Source organism: Cetorhinus maximus, chromosome 13, assembly GCF_964194155.1.
Source record: "Cetorhinus maximus chromosome 13, sCetMax3.hap1.1, whole genome shotgun sequence".
Classification (NCBI taxonomy): domain Eukaryota; kingdom Metazoa; phylum Chordata; class Chondrichthyes; order Lamniformes; family Cetorhinidae; genus Cetorhinus; species Cetorhinus maximus.
The window spans coordinates 38,118,114-38,136,218 of record NC_135891.1 but is presented as its reverse complement, the minus strand read 5'-3'; the positions used below and the strand labels follow the sequence as shown (position 1 = coordinate 38,136,218).

The 18,105-nt window shown below is 41.8% G+C and overlaps 1 protein-coding gene across 3 annotated transcripts in view; it reads left to right on the top strand.

The window, feature by feature from the left end:
- Positions 1 to 16,860, top strand: part of rtel1 (regulator of telomere elongation helicase 1) — a 132,203-nt gene extending 115,343 nt beyond the window's left edge. For all 3 annotated transcript variants that reach the window (XM_078555291.1, XM_078555292.1, XM_078555293.1), the window contains 6 exons: positions 1,623 to 1,763; positions 7,083 to 7,337; positions 9,956 to 10,156; positions 11,625 to 11,852; positions 14,409 to 14,509; positions 16,507 to 16,860. In XM_078555291.1, the coding sequence (XP_078411417.1) occupies positions 1,623 to 1,763; positions 7,083 to 7,337; positions 9,956 to 10,156; positions 11,625 to 11,852; positions 14,409 to 14,509; positions 16,507 to 16,641 (1,061 nt within the window). In that variant the 3' untranslated portion in view covers positions 16,642 to 16,860. The remainder of the gene's footprint in view (positions 1 to 1,622; positions 1,764 to 7,082; positions 7,338 to 9,955; positions 10,157 to 11,624; positions 11,853 to 14,408; positions 14,510 to 16,506) is intronic.
- The last annotated feature ends 1,245 nt before the right edge of the window (positions 16,861 to 18,105 follow it).

Here is an 18,105-nt window from a genome sequence, read left to right as displayed (position 1 = left end):
GAGTTTGTAGTTTTGTTACAAGATTGTCAGCAGCACTACGTAACCTTAGTGTAAGGTTTTTATTCTTGAAGGTTTTTTAAACGGATATTTCGCTGCACATTCTGTTCGTAATCAGGTTTTACTAATTTTTTAAACCTGAATTTATAGATTTGTCAACTCCTGTAAGACATAAACAGTTGAAATTTTTGAAAGTCCTAAAGGCTCAGTCCTGTGTGCCTCTTTCAGTTGTACATAGAGACAATGCCTGTCCTTTTCTGTGATTAATATACTTTAAAAAGAAATACAAAATACATTTTGTAAGAAGAAATAGAGTAAACATTGCAGTAAAGAAAACTATGCAAAACTTAAGTTTTCTAGCATTGCAGTTTAATTGAAAAATTGCTGGAATATTTTTAATTATAGCTATAGCCTCTAGCTATTCTCATGTGGAAAAGGGGAGAAACATAATATTAATTTTTCAGGAAATGCAAATTAAGCAGTTCCTCATATTGCAAAACTATGTTTCCCGGAACAATCAAGCATTTATTTTCACTTTAGAATTTGCTGCCTTTTTCTTCCTGTGCTTACACGGCAATTACATAAAGAAATCTACATCGAGAATACACCAATCATGTATTACTCAGCCAGACAGGCAGAAAAGATTTCAGATTTGATTCCTGGTTTGTATTTAGCTCTGTAGGGTTGTGTGGGAAGCTTAAATTGGGTTAACTGAGTCCTGTTGGAAGTATGTGAAACATGAAAGTCAGATAAGGACATGAAGCAGATTAGATTATGACATACCTTGCTCCCTTTTAGGAATAACTTGTTAACACTCTCCATCTGGACTCATGAAAAATGGACGTTTGCATGAACAATGGCAGGATTACTTGCACCCATACATATTACCCCACTGTAAGCTCTTCCATCAGGAGATCCATATAGAAAATTGCATTGTGGAAGGGTTTGATAGGTAATGCCAACTTAGTGTAATTTCTGTATCAACACTCTCAATTTGTTTGCATCAGGTCCCAAATTTAGTCCCTGGTTCACGCTGCGTTAGTGAATCCTAGCTAGACAGGTGGAAGAGGCATGACTTCTATTGTGCCTCAATTCTATTGTGGTTGATATTAAATGTTCTTCATTATTTGTTGCTGAGAAGATTAAGGCACTTGCAAGCAATAAAATAGGAAGAGAAGGAAGAAACAGCTGGGACTCCAAAGCCTAATCAGTGCTTACAGAAAGGGTGTATGGACTTTGAATAACACAATTAGGCTCATCTTGATGCCCACCTCTTGCTTCAATAGCTTGTCAAAACCACTGAGAACCATCTGTAATTGTGAAATCTTTCTCCGCAGCATTTACTGTTGACAGGAGTAGAGGGGGAAATATGAAGTCTTAAAGCTTTGAAATGCACTTCCATAACCTGAACATTTTTAATACTATTTACTTTTATAGCATTGTTGAAATTCTATGTAAGATAAATGTGAATCCATGTTAAAAGTGGAGTTGAAAATTCAAAAGTGTCTTTCTGATTTCAATTTTTTATCAAGTAAAATGACTCTATGATTATGGTAAAGCTGCAAAGTGCTGCTCTTCTGCTTAAAGCAGGATAATTATTATTCAACATTTTATGAAAAATCCAGGTAGTGAGACTAAGTGGAAGTTTGAGCTTGCAATCTCTACAGAGAACAAATTTACATCTTCAAGTTCATCTCAACAGCTAAATGCTTGCACACATCTCAACAAAGGAGGAAAACACTTAAACTGTGGGGCACTTAGCAAAGGTATTGAGATTCCTTTGTTAACATACAGACTATTATTCAGATTGTTTTGTTTATTACAGACCCAATTAAAACTTGTTCTAATAAATTATTTTGTTCTCATTTTGGGTACTCTTCAAAATACATTTTTTGGTGAGAAAGAAGTTGCTGTTCTAATTCGTCCTAGTTCAAAAGCCCTAGGGTGGAATTTTCCGAGCCTGCTGGCGGCGGACATGATAGGTGGCGTGCATGGGAAATGTGGCACAACCTGCTTCACGACAGCGTGAAGGCAGGTCGCGATTGTCTGCTCAGCCCGCTGATGGTGGGCTGAGTTTCCTGCCATCAGTCGGCGAGGCGCTAATTGTAATATATTAGTATATAATTAAACGGCCATCCCACCAGGCTGTTGGTACCCAGCCGTATCATCCACCCACATTGGCGGGATAGCATGCTGATGTGTTTCACAACAGCATGTTGTGGCGACGTGCACTGGGCGGCCTTCACTTTAGAGGAACTGAGGTGAGTGAGCAGGAGCTTTCTTCACAGCTCGCCCGTTGTTTACAGGCCTCGGGGGCACCAGGGGAAACTGATGCCTGGCCTGGGAGGCGACTGCTGCGGGTGACGGGGTTACCTGTATAAACTGACCATGCCTCTGCAACTAAGATCAGGCACAAGCACAGTGATATGATTGGGGTCAGGCTCCTTGCCTGCCCACCCATGCAAGCAACACGGAGGCACCAAAGGGCCACCAAGCGCTCCAAGCGCCCCCACCCTCCCCCGGCACAGAATTCGTGTCTGCCGCCACTTTATTGGACCGTGGAGCAGTTGGACTGCACACGTACAATCTGTTCGCCAATGCTGGCCATGTAGCAGTCACTGCTGGAGGCGCTCACAGCCCCTTGCAATCTCAGCATCCTGGTTTGGACCAGTGTTTCCCATGTCGCAGGTTGACAGGGCAGCCATGTAGCGCACTCATCTCTGGCCATCCAAGGGGTGACCAGCACTCTCCAGGATGCAATAAGGGGTGGTCACACAGGGTCAGGAAAGGTGCTAAGTACAGCCATGATAACCACGGCTCTCTCTCTTTCATGCTGCAGGAGGACCATGTCAGCATCATGGATCCTGGTGACCTAGCTGTATGCCTGATGGCCTACAGAGACCGTAGAAGACGGAGGAGAGAGTGACTGAGGCACCTGGCTGCACAAAAGCAGGAGCAGCAACCTCGTGGAGAAGGAGCAGCTGGGTCTCCCACACTCGCTGCCAAAGAGTGACAGCAAGCCGTGGCAGACTCCGCCTGCCATTCCTGCAGATGACTGAGAACCAGTGTCGATGACGACTGCGCATGCCTAGGGACCTGGTGGCTCACATCTGCCACTTACTGCAGGACTAGGCGCCAAGGGGACATGGAGGGCATCCACTGCCAGTGGCTGTGAAAGTGACCGTGGTGCTCAATTTCTATGCCAGTGGCTCCTTTCAGGGCTCCACAGGTGACCTCTGTGGGATTTCACAATCTGCCACCCACAAATGCATCCATGAGGTCACGAGTGCCATCTTCTCGAGGACACACAACTTTGTGCATTTCGCCTGGGACCGGGACAGCCAGGATGCAAGGGCCATTGGATTCACCCTGATCTCGGGATTCCCACAGGTACAGGGTGTGATTTACTGCACTTATGTGGTGCTTAGGTCTCCAGCGCTACACTCGGTGGACTTCATCAACCGCAAGGGCTTCCACTCACTGAATGTACAGCTGGTATGTGACCACCAGAAACACATCCAGCAGGTATGCGCACAGTTTTCAGGGAGTGTGCACGAAGCTTACATCCTGAGTCATTCGCAGATCCCTGCAGTCTTCCAGGGTCCGCAGAGGCTGCAGGGTTAGCTCCAGGGTTCGAGACAAGGGCTACCTGCAGAGGCCGTGGCTGATGACATCCTTGTGGCGGCCTCAGACTGCAGCCGGGCGAAGCTATAATGAGGCTCGTGCAGCAGCTCACAACATGGTGGAGCAGACCATCGGGTTGCTGAAATTGCAGTTCTGGTGCCTGGACTGGTCTGGTTGAGCCCTGCAAAACAGGCCGCAAAGGGTATCACGCATCGTCATCGTCTGCCACGCATCGTCATCATCTGCTGTGCCCTTTACGACCTGGCGATGCAATGGGAGGGGAGCTGGCTGAGGAGGAGATGGAGGAGCTGCTCGTCTCCTCTGATGAGGAGAACGTCGACAGAGCTGAGGGTGAGGGGGTCCTCGGTGGTGACGACGACGGGGATGAGGCCCTCGCACTGGTTAGACGAGGCAGATGCACTTGGGAAGCCCTCATAGCTGCCAGATTTGTGGAAGATGATGACGACATGCAATGAGATATCCCCGTAGATCCTCATATTGCAGCTGTGGACGTTTGACTCCAGTCTGGCTTATCACACCGCCAATACCCTCTGTGAGAAAGCTCCTGTCATGGAGATGCAGTGGAAGCCCTAATAGTTGCTCAATCACAGGAGGATGATGATAACATGCAGTGAAACCACTCCATAGATCTTCACATAGGCCCTGAGAATGTCTGACTCGTGTCTAGCTGAGAGCAGCTCGCTGATCCATGATCAGGGCCATCTCAGAGACGCAGCCATGAAACTTTAGATCTGATGCTGTGTCTGCCTTCAGCACCTTAGCTCTTCAGGAGCTGGTGCACAGCATCACTGGCCGCAGATGCTGATGTGATGGAGGCGAGCCCCACCTTAAAGGTGCTGAGAGCACACAGAATATGAGAGAACTCTGTGGCGCTTGCCCTCTACATTCTGGCAGCAATGACCAGCACCGCCGAGGTGCAGGCATCAGTAATGTTTCCAGGGAGTGTGAGGCTGGACCATCACTGTGGTCTGAAGGCTGCACAGAGCACAGGGAAGAGGCCCTGAACCGAGACGCCTGCCTTTTACCTTATGCAGTAAGGTTTCACATCTGAGTGAGAAGTACACTGCTCATCAGAACAAGGAGCCACAGACAGGGTGACATTCTTAGGAGTTTATTGACGATAGTGAACAGTATGTATGAGTGATCAACACCCATGGCCAGGCTGTGCAACTACTTTTACCTAACTTTCCTAATTCTGCCACTACGTCTTGGTGCTGCCCGGACATCCACAGCAGAGGGGAGGCAGCCTGCTGACTGTGATGCCTTTGGTGGGCATCCTCTGGAGGGCCACGGCCTGCTTTCAGGGTCCTGCTGTGTGGCACAGGCCTCGGCCTGTGAAGCTGTATCTGCAGAGGTCACAGGAAGATAGGATTCGGATGGGCCTGTCGCTCCCAGAGTCACCTGTGTGGATTGCCCCAGAGTGTGCACTTGCTGATCCTCCTCTCTATGGGTGCCGGAGGTCCTCTGGCTGACTCAGTGAGTGGAAGGGGTAGCTGGAGTGAGCTCGAGCTGCCCAGCACCCCTCTCGCAAAAACACTGTTGGAGGCCAACTATGGCATCAGCAATGGAGTTAAGCCCGCGCAGCAGTGCAGGAGTGACGTCCTGGACCATGGTCTCCATGATGGCTGCCATCCTGCCAGTGTTGACCTTGGTGCATTGGCAAACTGGCGCTATTACCTCAGGCTGAAGATGGACGGACTCCTCCATCATGCCTTGCAATCTGAGGATTGCAGCGGACATCCCTTCTTCTTGTTCCCTAGCTTGCCTTTGCAGCTCCAGCAACCGTGACATGACCGAGTCCAGAGGCTCGTCATCTGACTTGGACCCAGCAATGTTCTGGCCTTCAGCAGTCCTCTGAGTACCGGGGACCTGGGAAGTCCCTGCCTCCGCCTGCTGCGGATCAGAAAGTGCAAAATGCTCACCAGATTGTGATCCCGATGCTACTCTAAAGCTAGGTCCCACCGACGTGTGTGTCTCTGCGCTGGTGGAGGGTGTGGGTGAGCACTGTGACGGGACTTCAGGGAGGTCTTCAGATTCCTCTTCAGAGGTTTCTTCGGAGCTTGATTGGAGGCCCTGGGTCATGGACTCTGTCAGCTGTTTGGCAGATGTGCCTGCGAAAACAAGGGGAGATAATTAGTGCATGGCAGTGGCCTATGAAAGAGGACACGTCACTCACGGCATGGCTGTCTGATGGATGTTGCACTGCTGGATCCTCACTTGGTACAGCAGTGCCAACCTCACTGTCAGCACAGGACTGGTCCCAGTCATTACCGGCCAGCTGGATGGCTCTGTTTTCTAATTCTGTCCGCACTTTGATCTCCGGCATCCCTCCACTTGTCTGCGACCTATCCCCCCTGTTGTCAGCCGGTTTGTCCTGCATGGATAGAGATGGGGAGAGTGTATCAGGATGCCTGCCGGGCCAGATGATAAGTATGCCTGGCCTGTGTGGGTGGTGAGTGGTCCCATGGGTGGGACGAGAACAATGACAGTGTGTGTGAAAGCGCGAATGTCCCTTGCACTGGTAGTAAGTGAGGGCCCTGTGGATGTGTGATGGGTTTGTGAGCGTGTGAGTTGAATGTGATGAAAAGAGTGACTTACCCTGCCGGAATGGAGGAGATCATTCATCCTTTTGTGGCACTGGGTGGCTGTCCTCCTCTGCAGGGTGTTGGCGCTGACCACCACTGCCACCACCTCCCAAGCCGTGTTGGTGACATTGCTACCCATCCTGCGGCCAGAGCGGGAGGTAGAGCACATCCCCGTGGGCCTCCACAGCATCCAGCAGTCGCTCGAGGGACCTGTCGTTGAAGCAGGGGGATGCAGTCTTTTTGCCTTTGCTGGCCATGTCTCCCAGGCAGTGGTGATGAGCTGGTGGCGATGGGCGCATTGCTGGGTGTTGCCTTTTAAAGATGGTGGCGTGATGCAACAGTAGGGTGATGGCGAGTGGGTGAATGAGAGCCCGCCCGTCATGGAAACAGCATGTTTCCCAGGAATGCATAAATAATGAGGCGGGCTCGGGAAGTTACAGCGTGAAAACCCTCCATTTCTGTCGGTGGGCAGGACTCCATTTTACCCGCCGGCTACCGTACTTAGTGCAATTTTTGGAAAATTCCACCCCTAGAGTGTCTACCTTTGTGAAATTTAACCAAAGTTAAGTGTACATAGATTATTGAGCTGATTGTGTCATTTAACATCATGTGTATTTTTATATACAAGTTCTCAGCATTTTATTTAATTAAAGTCACTTGAAATGGTAAAGTTCAGTCCCCCTAAGAAAACTTAGGCATGAAAAACCTAGGAATTCTAAAGTTGCATCAAGTGAATACACTTTCTGTTGCAGGAAAATTGAGATTTTTCAGGAAATTATTTGAACTGAGATGACTGATTTATAAATTTGATTAAAAGATTGTATTAATGTGGGTTTTTGTCTGCCTTAAATATAGGTGAAATTTGTAATTCTGAACCAACAGTTTCCACAACTACACCTTCAAACATATTAGCTGCTACGACAGACCAGAAGAAACAGCATTTACTTGCTGCTTATATTACTGATGCTAAGAAGGCTTTAGGATCTAGTAATTTCAACAGATTCTCCACAGTACTTCAGACATATAAAAAGACTGATAACTATGACAACATGGTGTCTGAAATAGCTGCTCTCTTTACAGAAAAGTCTGAGGATTTTCATTTACTACGCAGTAAGTAGCTGGTATCTTGTTTATATTGAGTGCATGGTAAGGTTTTGTCTGTTCGGCAAATATTTATCTCCCTGTGCTCCACGGTTGTCTAGCTTCTAAGATAGCTAGTGGAAACCAATAATTCCACAGTGCCTGTACAGATCAACAAAAGCTCATGCACTTTATTGGTTCTTCAGTGAAAATTTAAAATGTTTAATAATAATAATTTATGGTGTTTACATTGCTAAGAGATGTCGAGGTGTGACTGGAGTTGTGGAGTCCTGCAATCCAATTTTGTGATGTATTCCATTTCGAGACACTATTCCAACATCAAACCTGCAATGGAACAACACTGCCTTAATCAGGATTCAGAAAATTCTTGATGTTGATTGCATGTTCCTCTTTTCTTTGGAATCTGTATCTGTTGAATATTAATTGCATGTGCTCTTTTAACTTGAATTTGGTGTTTGACATTTGCATTGATTTTACGTGCCTTTTTCTTTGTAATTGTGTTATGTTCTCTCCATTTATATGTTTAAAATCTTGCTTTGCAAATAGTCAAGATACTGTTACCATAAGAAATAGGAGTAGGCCATTTGGCCCTTTGAGCCTGCTCTACCATTCAATAAGATCATGGCTGGTCTGATTTTGGCTTCAACTCCACTTTCCTGCCTGCTCCCATAACTGACTCCCTTGTAGATCAAAAACTTCCCAATTCAGTCTTGAATATATTCAATGATACAACATCCTATGCTCTCCATTATAGAGAATTCCAAAAGTTAATGACACTCTGAGAGAAGAAATGGTTCCTCATCTCCATCTTAAATGTGAGACCCTTTATTTTGAAACTATGCCTCTGGCTTTAAATGCTCCATGAGTGGAAACTTCCTCTCAGCATTTGCCCCGTCAAGCCCTCTTGAAAACTTGTATGTTTCAATAAGATCACCGCATTCTTCTAAACTCCAATGACCTCAACCTTTCATCTTAAAATAAGCCCTTCATCCTAGGAATCAGTTTAGTGAACCTTCTCCAAACTGCCTCCAATGCAAATATGTCCCTTCTTAAATAAGAAGACCAAAACTGCATGCAGTATTCTAGATGTGGTCTCACTAACGCCTGTACAGTTGTCGCAAGACTTCCCTACTTTTTTTACTCCATCCCCCTTGCAATAAAGGCCAACATCCCATTTCCCTTCCTAATTACTTGATGTACCTGCATGCTAACTTCTTGTGATTCACAAAGTCACCCAGATCCCCCAGTATCATAGCATTCTGCAGTCTCCCTCCATTTAAATAATCTGCTTTTCAACTCTATTACCAAAGTGGACAACCTCACATTTTCCCATGTTATGCTCCAATCTGTTAAACCAAGATGTTTGCTTTTATAAGACTCCTTAGCAAAGTTCCTGCTTTGGACTCTTCAGATAGCTTCAACCTGAGGAAGTTTTGAAGGAAGCATGAGACCTGCTGCTTTCAAGTTTCAACAAGACAAATAATAACACCAACTTGTATTTATATACTGTAATACCTGTAACATAAATGGCTTCTCGAGTAGCTTCACCTTGTGAAATGAAGTTCACTCTCTTTCAATTAATGTAATCATGATTGAATATGCAAACAGTTGGTCTTGACGTAAAATCTTTGGAGATGGCTTTGCTTTAATCTGATGTTGATTTGTAATGCAGCGTTCATTAAGTTGGTAGAAGTAATCATAGGCCAGATGTTTCGCAGTTGTTGAGCCTGTGCTGACTTTCAATCAACGGCACCTTGCTTTTATATAGTGTCATGAAGTGTTCCCATTTACAGCTTTGATCTACATCGTTATACTTTTGTTAGGTAGGGGTATCTATCAATTAGAGGCAGTGGAGGGGTTAAGGATGGAGGGTACAGAGTACAGTGGTTATGTTATGGGGCTAGTAATCCTGAGACCCTGAGGAATGACCTGGAGTGATGGGTTCAAATCTTATCACGGCAGCTGAGGAATTTAAATTTAATCAAATAAATCTGGAATTTTTTTTTTAAAAGCTATTGTTAGTAACGACGACCACAAAACTACTGATTGTTGTCAAAAACCTAACTGGTTCACTAATGCCCTTTTAGAGAAGATAATCTGCTCTACTTGCCCAACTTGCCCTATATATGACTGCAGACCCACTGCATTATGGTTGCCTCGACACTGCCCTCAGAAAAGATTGAATAAGCCACTCAGTTATACTCAAGAAGGTGGCTCCCACCATTTCTCAAGGCAATTGGGGATCGTCAATGAAAGCAGAGGCCATGTACTGTATGGAGGATGAATTGGGTGCCATTAGAGTAGTTGTGGAAGCTGGCCAGTATCTGCCGATCATTTCACTAAGAGGCAGCATGTAGATGAGATAGGGGGATGGTTCAAGGAAAGATTCATGGGAGATTCTGCAGTGGCAATCAAAATGCACATGCAAATGAACACAGACAATTTAGAGAAAACTCTGTTGCTACTTTGTTTTTGTGGTGTTTATGAGCATTGTGTTGAGAGAACCGTCTTTGTGTTGTTGAAAACAATTTGGTGGCCTTTTCAAAGGATTACAATGCAGTTAAGTGTTCAAAAAAGGTCCTGGTTTGCAAGATCAGTGGCAATGTTTACTAATTATGTGTTTACAGAATTTTACATATTTGTTAGAACACACCACAAACAACAGTTTAACCAGATGTGTAAAGAGCTGACGGGCACAGACTGTAAACAGTTCATTGAGAAGGAGCATCAGCCTGAGAGACAAGGGGGAATTCTGAACAAAACTGAAGAGAAACCCCCTAAACATATAGTCCTGACTGGAAACCAGAATGACAGCAATAATGAGAATGGTAAGAACATCCTGGCATTTATTGTCTTTCACAAGATCATCTTTGGGTTTTGTGTATATTTACAAGATTTTTATAAACTTTTATTTTGATAATGTTTAATGCTTGGAATACAGAGAAGTAAGCATTTCCATAAACTAGCTAGTTTTTGTGTTTTCAGTTCTCAGACTGTAATACTGGAGTAAATATTAATATTCCAGTAATATCACTCAAAGCAGAAGGAGCTTTACTTACCATAATATTCAGCAGTTTTTAAGTGTGAAGATTTTAATTACCTTTTTTCCCTGATTATTTTACCTTAAATGGCATTGTTCTTTTTCTATCTCAATTCAGTTCAATTTTCAAAATTGAATTTCACTTTATTGTCCATATGGAAATTAATTTTGGGTACACTGCTCGTTCATTAAAAATTACATATAAATGAATAATAATAAAAGAAAATTACCCTATCACTGAGATCTAACTTAAATTATGTATTAAAAACTATTCCAATGTATTAAAATAATCAGTCACTGAGTCCCTGATTGCATATCCTCGTCAATGCATCAAACTCCTGTTGAAAATTCTTTTAGAGAAGGGCATAGTTAAGCTCAGGGACTGATTTAGCTTAAAATAATCTATCATACCCTTTTCTGCCTTTAAAAGCTTTTACTTTTCTTTATCTTCCTGGTATTGGACAGAACAGCTCCCCCAATAAAATTAGGTTATTATATATTGATACTAACAGGGCTGCTCTGTGTTCATATCCCAATCAGTTTAAAGTCCTGTGAACTGATGATGGTCTTTGCTTGATAAACTCATCTGTAGCATGGAATTTTCCTTCACTACATTGTTTTTGATGGTTTCTTCTTGACAATGGTGAGATATTTTGAAGAAAACAGTCACATCACTTGAAAACTTATTAACATGAATAGTATAGATGATTGCATATTTTCTTCTGCCTGTGAATTTTTTTTCACTCCCCAAAAAATAACTGACCGCCTTTCAAAATAAGATGTTTGATAATTCTTTTAAATAGGTGGGAAAATTAGCTGAACAGAAAAGAGGTTTAAATAAATATTTAACTAGAGAAATTTACTTAGGAGAATCAGTAGGAAAGCCTCAGTAACTGGGCCGACTTGGAACTGAATGACTTTAGGTCAGATGTGGAGAGGGGAGCTGTGAATTTCAGAAGAACACAATGAAATTAAACCCTTAACGAGGCTTTAAGCTGCAGTGAACAGTCTAATCATGCTGTTACATTTTAGAAACCATGCTAATGGTCTTTGAAGACTTTTTTCCTCCAAAAATGAAATAGCAAAAGTAGTTTTATAATGTCCAGCGGAGCTGTGATTTGAGCTTCCATTAGGTAGATACCCACGATGGAGCAGGCACATTCAAACATTTGTTTTAGTATGTGTGAACATTCAGACACAAGTTGTCCATGTGTGATGATTTTTTTTCTATTTTTGGTCAATTACGATTTTACTAGCTGAAGGATCTGTTGCAACACAAAGCAAGATTTCAGCATTCTTTCCAAGCAGTGGAAAACCAAAGTCCTCGAATGTCGTGGGGATCCCAGGCAATTTGCATTGTATTAATGATAATATGGTAAAAAGCTGTCCCTCTGAATTTCAAGAAATGGGAACAAAAAGCATAAGACCCCCATCAACAAATGAACCATTGCCGCATTTCTCCTCAGATGTGAATTTGACGTTTGGTAAGTTACATGAAGTTATATGAATTAATATTAGCATACAGCTTTAGTTAACTAAAACACTTCTCAGAATTAGACCATGTATAAACCTGAAATTCTCCACAAACTCCTCCCTACCCTGCCAAATATAGATTCTATTTTGAATTTCAATTTTAAAAGCTACGAATTTCAGAGTGCTTTGGGATGTCCCGAGGTTGTGAAAGGTATGAATAGGTATGTTTAGGTAACTAACTTGCTTCCAAATTGTTCAATTACTTCAATGAAAACCAAAGACAGGGTGAGTTTTAAGAAAAGTGAGTGGATACCCAGAGGTTAAGAAGCAGTATTCAGTGGTTTACTGAAAAGTATGAAGCATACAACTTGAGTGATACTCGCTTGTTTTTTATGCAAGTTCCATTACATATTTTTTATACTGTGTGCTGATTTTGATAAGTTCAAGTAATGTTTTAATTAGTTCAAGATAAAATGGTGGTTTTATTTTATGTTGACTTGCCATTATGTAAGGCTGCTCTATGCCCTTTAATAAAGTAATCATTTGATGTTGTGAAGTGTTGATTGGTGGGTGCACAAAATTGCAGGGTGCATAATTACAGACATAACGCCATTCAGTCCATCTAGGTTCATCCATCCAGAAACACCTGACTATCCACAAATTTGCACCATTTAACTTGCTTCTTAAATGATGCCAGGGTTTTCATTTCTGCTGTTAATTGTATATCAGTTTGGGGTTAATGTGATGGGCATTAATTGGGAACTCACCTGTGCTTATATATAGGAGCAGGCTGAACATTTGGTCGTAGGTTGGAGATCACAATATGTAATATATGTCTCTGTAATTAAAAGTTTATCAAGATTAGGCTTTCTATCCTTTATCGCCTGGTTATCTGAATTCTGACATACACCATGCAATGTGGAAGTCCATGCCATGGATTGATCTTTTTGTGAGGAAGAATTTCCTGATTTGAAGTTCAGGTTTGGGGTGGGCTAGTTGCCGTTTACATCAAAGCAGAGCAGCAAATAGTGGTCACAATTGTCATTTTCTTACTAACAAAGTCATTTTTTAAAAACAGATGTAAGAAACAGTAAATCATTAAATAGAATTTGCATTTATCTAGTGCCACTTGCTTTCTCAGGACATCCCAAAATGCTTCCAAGCCAATGTTGGCCTTAACCTGGCCATCCCCCTGCTTTTCTTAAAAGTGCAATGGGAACTTCTACATTCAGCTGAACTGGCAGAAATGGCCTCAGATTAATTAAAGCAAAATACTGCAGATGCTGGAGATCTGAAATAAAAACAGAAAGCGCTGGGAAAATTCAGCAAGTCTGGCAGGAGAGACTCTTCTTTGGAACTGTTTGGCCTCAGTTTAATCTCATTTGAAAGTTTTGACAGTGCAACACCCCCTTAGAGTGTACTAAAGTGTCAGCCTATATTATATTTCTCTGTGCCCAAATCTTGAATGGGGCTTGTGTCCGTTACCATCTGACTTAGAGCTAAGAGTGCCACCAACCAATTGCAGAATGACCAATTAACCAATTAAAAACCTTGATATAAGGGAGAACAACTTAAAAGACTGCTGAAGTTGGATGCGTGCATGTAAATGTGTTTCAGGGTTTAAAAACTGAAGGGTTCATTAATTCATTGCAAGGCATTAACATTCGTAGATTATACAGATTTAAGTGCAATCATTTGAAGTCTATAAATGTATAGGAGAAAAATGAAATATGTTTTTTATTGCTTTAGGGAAAATTGTGATACATCAATAGAAGCAGCTTATTAAAGAGTGTGTAGAATTGGTAATTAATTAATGAGCAGCTTGCGTGATCAAATTTGATGACAATACTGCTGTATTCTGTGTCCCCTTGTAGTTTGAGCTTTAGCAGTCTTAGCCAGTACTGAGTTTTGAAGTGTTCAATACTATCAGGTCAGCATACAGAATGAAAAAAAAGTGTTGCTTACTCCTAAATTCCCTGTTTATCAAAGATGAACTCTCCTCAGTTTGTACTTAGCTGATTTTAACTTTTAAAAGTTCACTTGTGCTCTTCTGTTTTGTGTTCTTAAGCTTTTCATATCAAGTAATATTGTCCTTAAAATATTTCATTTTGTTTGTGCTGTGATTCCCCATTTGTTTAGAGCCTACACTAATCAGGCACACACAGTTAGAGGAAGTGGTCAAAAGATATACTACATTTGTTAACTTCCACCCATGTCCTATTGACGTGCAAAACCTGGGCATAAGTACCAGAATTTGAGTGCAGATTTGTCATTTCTAATGATCTCTTCAACCAAAATTGCTGGGTTTTTTTTAAATCGCTCCAGATTTGTTTCTGTATTGATGTTTTGGTGGTCATTGTGGCAGTCGTGAAAACACTTTTCTGAACAGGAGACCCAGCAACCTGTAAATAAAACAAAGCTGTTCCTTTACTGGGATACGTTACTGAAGTGTTTTTTTTCCCCCACTATTGATGCACTGAAACTTGTCACACCAAGACCAGCTAATTTATATGAACAGCTGTTTTTTCCAAAGGAAATGTTGTAAATTTTGCACCATATTCTGCTAGGTTTCCATTGCATACTTTGCAAAATTGATGCAACAGTGCCATTTAATTGTCATTCCTGTGAATTCACCTGCTGCATGTCTTGCTGGAAGCAGTTGTTGAAGGTTAGACTAGCTTTTTAATTTGTTTTTTTTTAAATGCTCAATTAGCAATGAATATGTTGTGATTTTTATATATTTAGTTCTAAAGATTGTTTTGGAAACCAGAAGATTGGGTAGCTAAAGCAGTGACTAACTAAATCTGAGAAAACTAACACTAGACTGAAAAGGCGGTTACTTAGTGCAAATATGTTCAAAAGCAGATGGGTGGTTTATTGTGATTTTTCAGTGCTATATGTTTATTCAATTTCAGTTACTTAACTGATTATTACAAAAGCTTACATGTAGATGTTCTCAGTTGATCTCATGTTGGTTTGAATTTTTTTTCTCTGCCAATTTGTGCTTTCTGTCACCCATGTCAAGTTGTAAACTGCTCTCAGAACTATACTTGTTTTTCTGTAATCTAGGAATTAGGAAGTGCATAAGAACAGTCTAATGAAGACTCTGCCTGTGATGATTGCTCCATTGTGAGGCTTTGACCTCTACTTATTGCTACCTCATCACATGGAAAATAGAAAATTGCTGAAAGGAATATAGAAAATGCTCAAAGACGTAGATAAAAAGGGAGACCTAAAGATTCAAATACAGGAAGTCCTCACTTAAAGTTGTGGTTTCATTCCTGAAAATCACAACTTTTATGTGAAACGACTTTAAGCAAACCACATTTTTCTGTTAAAACCAATGTAAAAGCTGTAGTTAGGTTCTGTAGGGCCTTCCTCATTAGAAAAAAAAATCCTGTAACTTCAAATACTTTACAATGCTGAATTCCTATATTGATAAATTAAATAACTTTTAAAATAAAATAAATATACATATAAAATATTTATTGACAACTAATTTTGAATGTGTTGCATAAATTAAAATTTACTGTTTCACCAAAGTTTTTTTAATTCATTTTATGGGATGTGGACATCGCTGGCTAGGCCAGCATTTATTACACTTCCCTAATTGCCCTTGAGAAGGTGGTGGTGAGCTGCCTTCTTGAACTGCTGCCGTCCCTGTGGTGTAAGTATACCGCAGTGCTGTTTGGGAGGGAGTTCCAGGATTTTGACCCAGCGACAATGTAGGAATGGCAATATGTTTCCAAGTCAGGATGCTGACTGGCTTGGAAGGGAACTTCCAGGTAGCAGTGTTCCCATGTGTCTGCTGCCTTTGTCCTTCTAGATGGTAGCAGTCGTGGGTTTGGAAGGTGTTGCCTAAGGAGCCTTGGTGAGTTCCTGCAGTGTATCTTGTAGATGATACACATTGCTGCCACTGCTCGTTGATGCAGCAATTCAAATGTCATTAAACAATTCTGGATAAAAGGCAATCTACTATTGGTTAAAATTAAAATCATATTAGTTCTCTGAGACTGTTGACAGATATTTAAAAAGTTCCCGTTATACTGTATATGGAAAATCTAAAACTCAATTGCATGTTATTCATGAATCTAGAAAATATAAACATAATATAGGCAATCCACCATTCAGTTAGATCATGGATGACGTGTACCCCAACATCATGTGTGGTCTGTACTTGATGCCTTTACCTAACAAACATCTACTGATCTCGGTCTTAAGTTTCAAGTAATCCTGCAGTCTTAATCTTTTGGAGTTGGGGAGTGATTAGACCAGGTTAAAACCATATTAATATGCAATGTCTGGGCTTGAGTTTAAAAAAAGCCCTTGTTTATCAAACTTGCTCCCACCTTCAAAATGGATAATGGAAAGCTGAGATTTTTTTAAAAATGAAAACCAGGTTAGTAAAATGAGGTAGGTCAGTTAGGCTAGAGAGATAAGAGATTTAAAAAATACATTTTTAAGTGTTATTTCTATAAGAATACTTTAATAAGGCTATTCTTGTCATTGGAATATGATTGGAATACGGGTTTTTTTCTCTAATTATTGTGGTTATTTCAAACTGTCATTGTGTGAGCTTAACAAAATGGAGTCATCAAAATGTAAATATAAGTATTGAAATGCAGCACCATCTCCAAAGACTTCATTGTCCTATCATCATTCCAGAAAAATAAAAGATGCCCACAATGCAAAAAGACCACCAACAGAAGATACTTGAGGCAACTTTTCTTTTGGACAGACGATCCACAGTCTCAGAATGAAGCGATGAACAGTATTGACACAAAGGACATTCTCAATTGACCTTGCATTCTGCATAACTAACATCAAGGAAATAACCAATTTTGCTGCAAAAATGCACTTTTATTTGCGCATAAACTATCTTATTTAAAATTGTGTTTTTACGGCTGTCAAAATATTTGACAAAACTTTTTTGAATTAATCATTATACTTGGGAAGATTCTGAATTTTGTAAATGTCAACTTCATTGTGTGCATGTGAATAAAAATATATTTTGACAAATCATATGCTTTATATAAACAGTTCAGGATCAAAGATGAAGATCTCAATAATGCCCTTAACAGTAGAAGCTCAGTTCAGTTGGATCTGCAAGTTGGTAAATGGTGTAGTGTATTGAACCATCACTGTGTGATTCTGTGGAATGATAGATGTGGGTTTAAATTCTTGCAAATGCAAGAATAAGTATAACATAAACGTGAAAATCTGTCACAAAATGTTCAACTGATCGCTCTGTCAAAAATGAGGAATTGGGTATACTTAGGGGGTGGTGGAAAGAAAGGTCATCAGTTCAGATCTTAGTATTAAAAGAATGAAAAGATTCTAAATACAATTGCTTGTATTATATTTGTCCAACCTTTCAGGGAGTTAATGCAGAAACACCAAATCGTAGAACTCAACTACTGCGCTTCTAGCACCAATTGCACTGATCAACTGAAGCTGGGCATAAAATTAAGTGGCAATTCTTAGAGAGGCTGAATTTTCCTGGCCCCAGGAAGGTGGGGCTAGGAGCTGGAGGTGCAGGAAAATAATAAAAAGCCCTGGCAGGACTCCTAGACCAGGGCAGCAGATGCATGGGAACAGCACCACCTGCAAGTTCCCCTCCAAGTTGCTCACCATCCTGACTTGGAAATATATCGCCATCCCTTCACTGTTGTTGGGTCAGAATCCTGAAACTTCCTTCCTAACAGCACTGCTGGTGTTCCTACACCACATGGACTCCGGCGGTTTAAGAAAATAGCACATCACCACCTTCGCAAGGGCAATTAGGGATGGGCAATAATTGCTGGCCTAGCCAGTGATGCCCACATCCCATGAACAAATATAAATAAGAAAATTCTGTGTTGTGGGGGTTTCTCAAGGGCAAGCTGACATGCGGATCGGTTGACCACTCAATGGAGGCAGGCAGCCAATTCAATTAAGGCCCCAATCAGAGGTCTTTTTTGTGCTCAGCGACATTTTGCCAGTGGTGGAGTGGGCCCCACTGCATGTGGAGGCTGCCAGGTTAATGGAGGCGCCCTCTTGCAGCAACCCTTGGGGTCATCAAAGCTGGATGCTCCACCCCCCGAAAGTGGGGCAGTTGGGCATCAAAGACCTTCCCTTCAGCCCCAGTGATCCAAAATGAGGGGTTTACTCTCCAAACCCGAGGGGCCTATTGCCTTCCCTCTTTTTTTTAGGCTCAGAGGGCGCTTCCCTCCTCGTATTCTGAGTTGCCTCAACAACGCCCATCTCTCCTAGTGCGGTTGCTGA